A 3,983-nucleotide genomic window follows, 5' to 3' on the forward strand; every position below is an offset into this window, starting at 1 on the left:
TTCTTGAGACCACATGAAGCTAAACAGACTTGTGAGGTTCTCTGTCAGTTATGATCCGCCAAAAACATAGATTTCCGCTGGGATGGAATCAGCGCCAAGTTCTTTACCACTGGACATATGCTTGATAACTTTTGTTAATTCTTCTTTAGTATGTATATATATATATATATATATATATATATATATATACATATAAATATATTCATATATATATGTATATATATATATATATATATATATATATATATATATATATATATATATATATATCCACACATCCTCTCTTCTTCCTAAACCCATATAGATCATCACCAATTACTCCTGTTTGTGCTCTAATCCTCCCAATTACCAACTTACCATATGCACTTGCAACTACGTTTAACAAAGTATTCCCTCTTAAGCTACTACATTCATATTTGCCCTATTTTACTTTGTAAAGCTGAATTACACAAATAATCCAGTCCTTCGGCAGACTCACCTCTCAGGTACACATAAAGCAACCCCACCAATTAATCCACTATAGCCGTAACTGTTTTGTCAGACATTCCTCATGATACCCATCCAACCCATATTCTTTACCAGATCTCTTAATTGTTCATGCTCCTTATACTTTGTACCTTACCTTCTCCTATATCTTTGTCATCCATCACATTTCTTTTCCTAGCTCCTCCCTCTGTCATAATCAGTCCCTCACTAATCTTCTTCACATTCAACAATTTTCTGGAATATTCTACCCATCTTTTTCTTACCACCTTTACTTCTATTAAGATCTGTCCATCTACACCTTTTATTTTTTTCTCTTTACTTGATTCAGCTCACTTAATTTTCTCTTTCACTTCTTTCTATTTTCTTATTTGCTTCAAATTTCAGTATCAAATTCCGACACCCTTATACACTTGCTCTTCTATTTATTTCCTTTACCTTACGTTTTATGTTTCCTCTCCTCTTCTTATACTTCTCATATGCTTACGTAGTTGTACCTTAAAACCAATTTACATACTTCGCTTCTTTCTGCTCCCTCCCTTCCTCCTCGTTTCACGTACCATCTTTGCACGATTTGTCTCTTCTTCCTTAAGAAATATTTCTTCTTCTTCTATTCCTACCTCACATTTCTTACAGACATGCGTTAATCATGAACTAGCTATGGATAAAGAAAGGAAGAAAGAGAAGAAAGAAAAGATGGGGAAGAAAGGAAATAGAGGCAACACGAATTATAGAAGAAGAAAAATATTTAATTGAAACTAATTTGCATGCTGATCTCATGAAAGCCAGTGTTTGGCATTGCAAAATACTTAAAACTCATGCCTGACCTCAATCTTTTTACCCCGGGGAATTTTATTGTAGTTTGAAAAAGTGATCCAGTCTTTTAAGCTTCCTAATGATTCTTGGGTGACCATGATTCAGCCAGTTTTAAAGCGTACGACCAAGTCAGCATTGCTATCTTTGTCAGCTGATAGCCGTAGTTATGAAATCGTAAAAAATTAAATTTGAGGGTTTGTGAGTTTATACCTGAAAACTATCACTGAAGATTAAAGACAGCTGTGAAAACTCGAAGACCAGTCTTATAATGAATTTTTTCATACACAGTATGGCTATGTTAAAATAATATTAATGTTTTGAACAATGTGTTTGATAAATAACTTTAGACCAAATTAAGATTGTTGTATAATAAGATATAAATTTGTATATAAAAGACAGTAATTAAAAAAAATCATAAAGCAACCAATTAATTAAATAACTACACCTTTAATCAAAAGGATCGTTCTTTTAGAGTACCAAATAAAAGTCGTTCAAATTCTGTAACGGAACAAAAGTGAGGAGCGTATTTCTGGCTTAGATTGAAGTAAAGTGCCTGAGCTTGATATTGGTTTGGCAAACAGCATATCAAGTTAATGAATAATGCCATAGGATTTGTTCTAAAGAAAAACAAACAATATTATTGCAAGCCATCATGAAGATATTTGGGAATGGATGCTAAGAGGAGATTGTATGAATGAGTGATTGTGCCAACAGCACTATATGGGGCAGAAAGATGGAACATAAGAGAGGAAGAGAGAAGGAGTTTGAATGTGTTTGACATGAGGTGTCTGAGAATTATGACAGGGGTTACTAGACTGGATAGAGTGAGAAATGAGGAAGTGAGGAGAGAAGGGGGTGGAGAGGGAGTTGAAAGATAGGGTGGATGAAAGAATATTGGGATAGCTTGGACACATGGAAAGAATGAGTAAAGACTAGTAAAAGAGATGTGGAAGACAGATGTGGAAGGAGTGAATATAAGGAGGCGACCTAGGATGATGGGGTAAAAGGGGCTTTGGGGAAGAGGGGAATGGTTGAATATGGGTGATATTGTAATCCATGAGGTGGAATGAGTGGAGGATGGGGGTTGAGGAAGTGTGTGAGAAAAATTTGACGCAGCCCGAAGAAATTTCTCCCCGTCATCTCCTTTTCTGCATAAGGGGAAGGAGAGGAGGGATCGCCAACTTAATGAAGCGGCCTTGCTGTGGATGTGCTGTGTCTTGCGACACTGCTTCTGACCCAGGGCCGTGGAAAAGATGCAGGGATGACCCATCATCCAGAACGTGCCAAGATAAGAGGGAGGGAAGAGGGTAGAGGGGAGTGGAGTATGTAGGGGATGGAATGGGTGGGAGTGGTTTCTATGCCTTTGTTTTTTGGCTACCCCCCTATAAAGGGGAAAAACCCTTTGGTATATGTATGTATGTACCATGAAGCGATTGAGAAGTTTGACCTTTAAAAAAGCTGCACAATGGAACATTTATTCAACTATTATCGTTTTGGTTATAGGGTTTAAAAAAATGCGACATTTAGTGCCCTGTGATGATTTTGCATGACACCAATAATTCCTAAATTATCCTATTAAAACATTCCGTCAGTACCGTGGAGGATCTTTATAGTACAAAACACTTGTTTCTTAAAAGAGTATGTGGGACCACCGTGATTCCTTTATGTAAGTTCCGTAGCAGAGCTATCGTTTTTCTTAAGCAATGGCATTAAAGGAAACCGTGTTGTACCAGACCTAATTGTTTTGTTCCCAGTAAAAAAAAAAAAAAAAAATAAATAAAAAAAAAAATAATTAAGACTATATTTTAGTTTCCATGCATACGACACTAGGAATGTACATATGTATGTGTATGTATGTATGTATGTGTATGTATGTATGTATGTATGTATGTATTTATGTATGTATGTATGTATGTATGTATTTATGTATGTATGTATGTATGTATGTATGTATGTATGTATGTATTTATGTATGTATGTATGTATGTATGTATGTATGTATGTATGTATGTATGTATGTATGTATGCATTTATGTATATATGTATGTATGTATGTATGTATGTATGTATGTATGTATGTATGTATGTATGTATGTATGTATGTATGTATGTATGTATGTATGTATGTATGTATGTATATCTTAGGGTTCTCTCAGAACAACACGACACCTGTTTATGTTCTTCAGTTCCCGGCCTACTAGAGTCTTAAGGGCTCTCGTAAGAACACGACGTCAGGGTATGCTCTTCAACATTCCCCGGCGGAATAGAGTTGCCAAGACTATTATTTCCACTACGTCCGTCAGCGCATGTTCTTCACCACTGTCAGAATAGAGTCGCCAAGACTCCCTTATGTATGTTTGTCCTGATGACAAACCACTAAAAAAAGGAACGATTTCTGTTGGTACCTAGCGACGAAGTCTGAGTTAGCATTCAGTGTATTTAAAGGCTAACAATTCCAGTACTTTGTTGTTACCCATGCATGTCCTCCTTTGCTCACAATCTGACAATACTCAAAACAATATTTTATTGACTCTTATATAACGTATTATCATTGTAAAATATCACATTTCCTACTTTCTATAGCGGAGCAATACGACATGAGCGTCGTAGAATTTATACTTTCCATCCCTTAGTTACAATACTATTGTATTACAATATTATTTCACAACACAGTTGCATTATAT

General features: G+C 35.6%; 1 protein-coding gene across 1 annotated transcript in view; it reads right to left on the reverse strand.

Moving 5' to 3' along the window:
* LOC143027424 (uncharacterized) overlaps positions 1–680 on the reverse strand; it is a 1,855-nt gene extending 1,175 nt beyond the window's left edge. Inside the window, exons 1-2 of the mRNA XM_076188710.1 lie at positions 623–680; positions 1–41 (exon numbers count right to left, since the gene is read on the reverse strand). The exon at positions 1–41 is cut by the window's left edge and continues 147 nt beyond it. Coding sequence (XP_076044825.1) covers positions 1–41; positions 623–680 — 99 coding nt within the window. The remainder of the gene's footprint in view (positions 42–622) is intronic.
* Positions 681–3,983: the final 3,303 nt, after the last annotated feature.

The sequence above is a fragment of the Oratosquilla oratoria genome, chromosome 8 (assembly GCF_046742065.1).
Source record: "Oratosquilla oratoria isolate Oo_2021 chromosome 8, ASM4674206v1, whole genome shotgun sequence".
NCBI lineage: Eukaryota > Metazoa > Arthropoda > Malacostraca > Stomatopoda > Squillidae > Oratosquilla > Oratosquilla oratoria.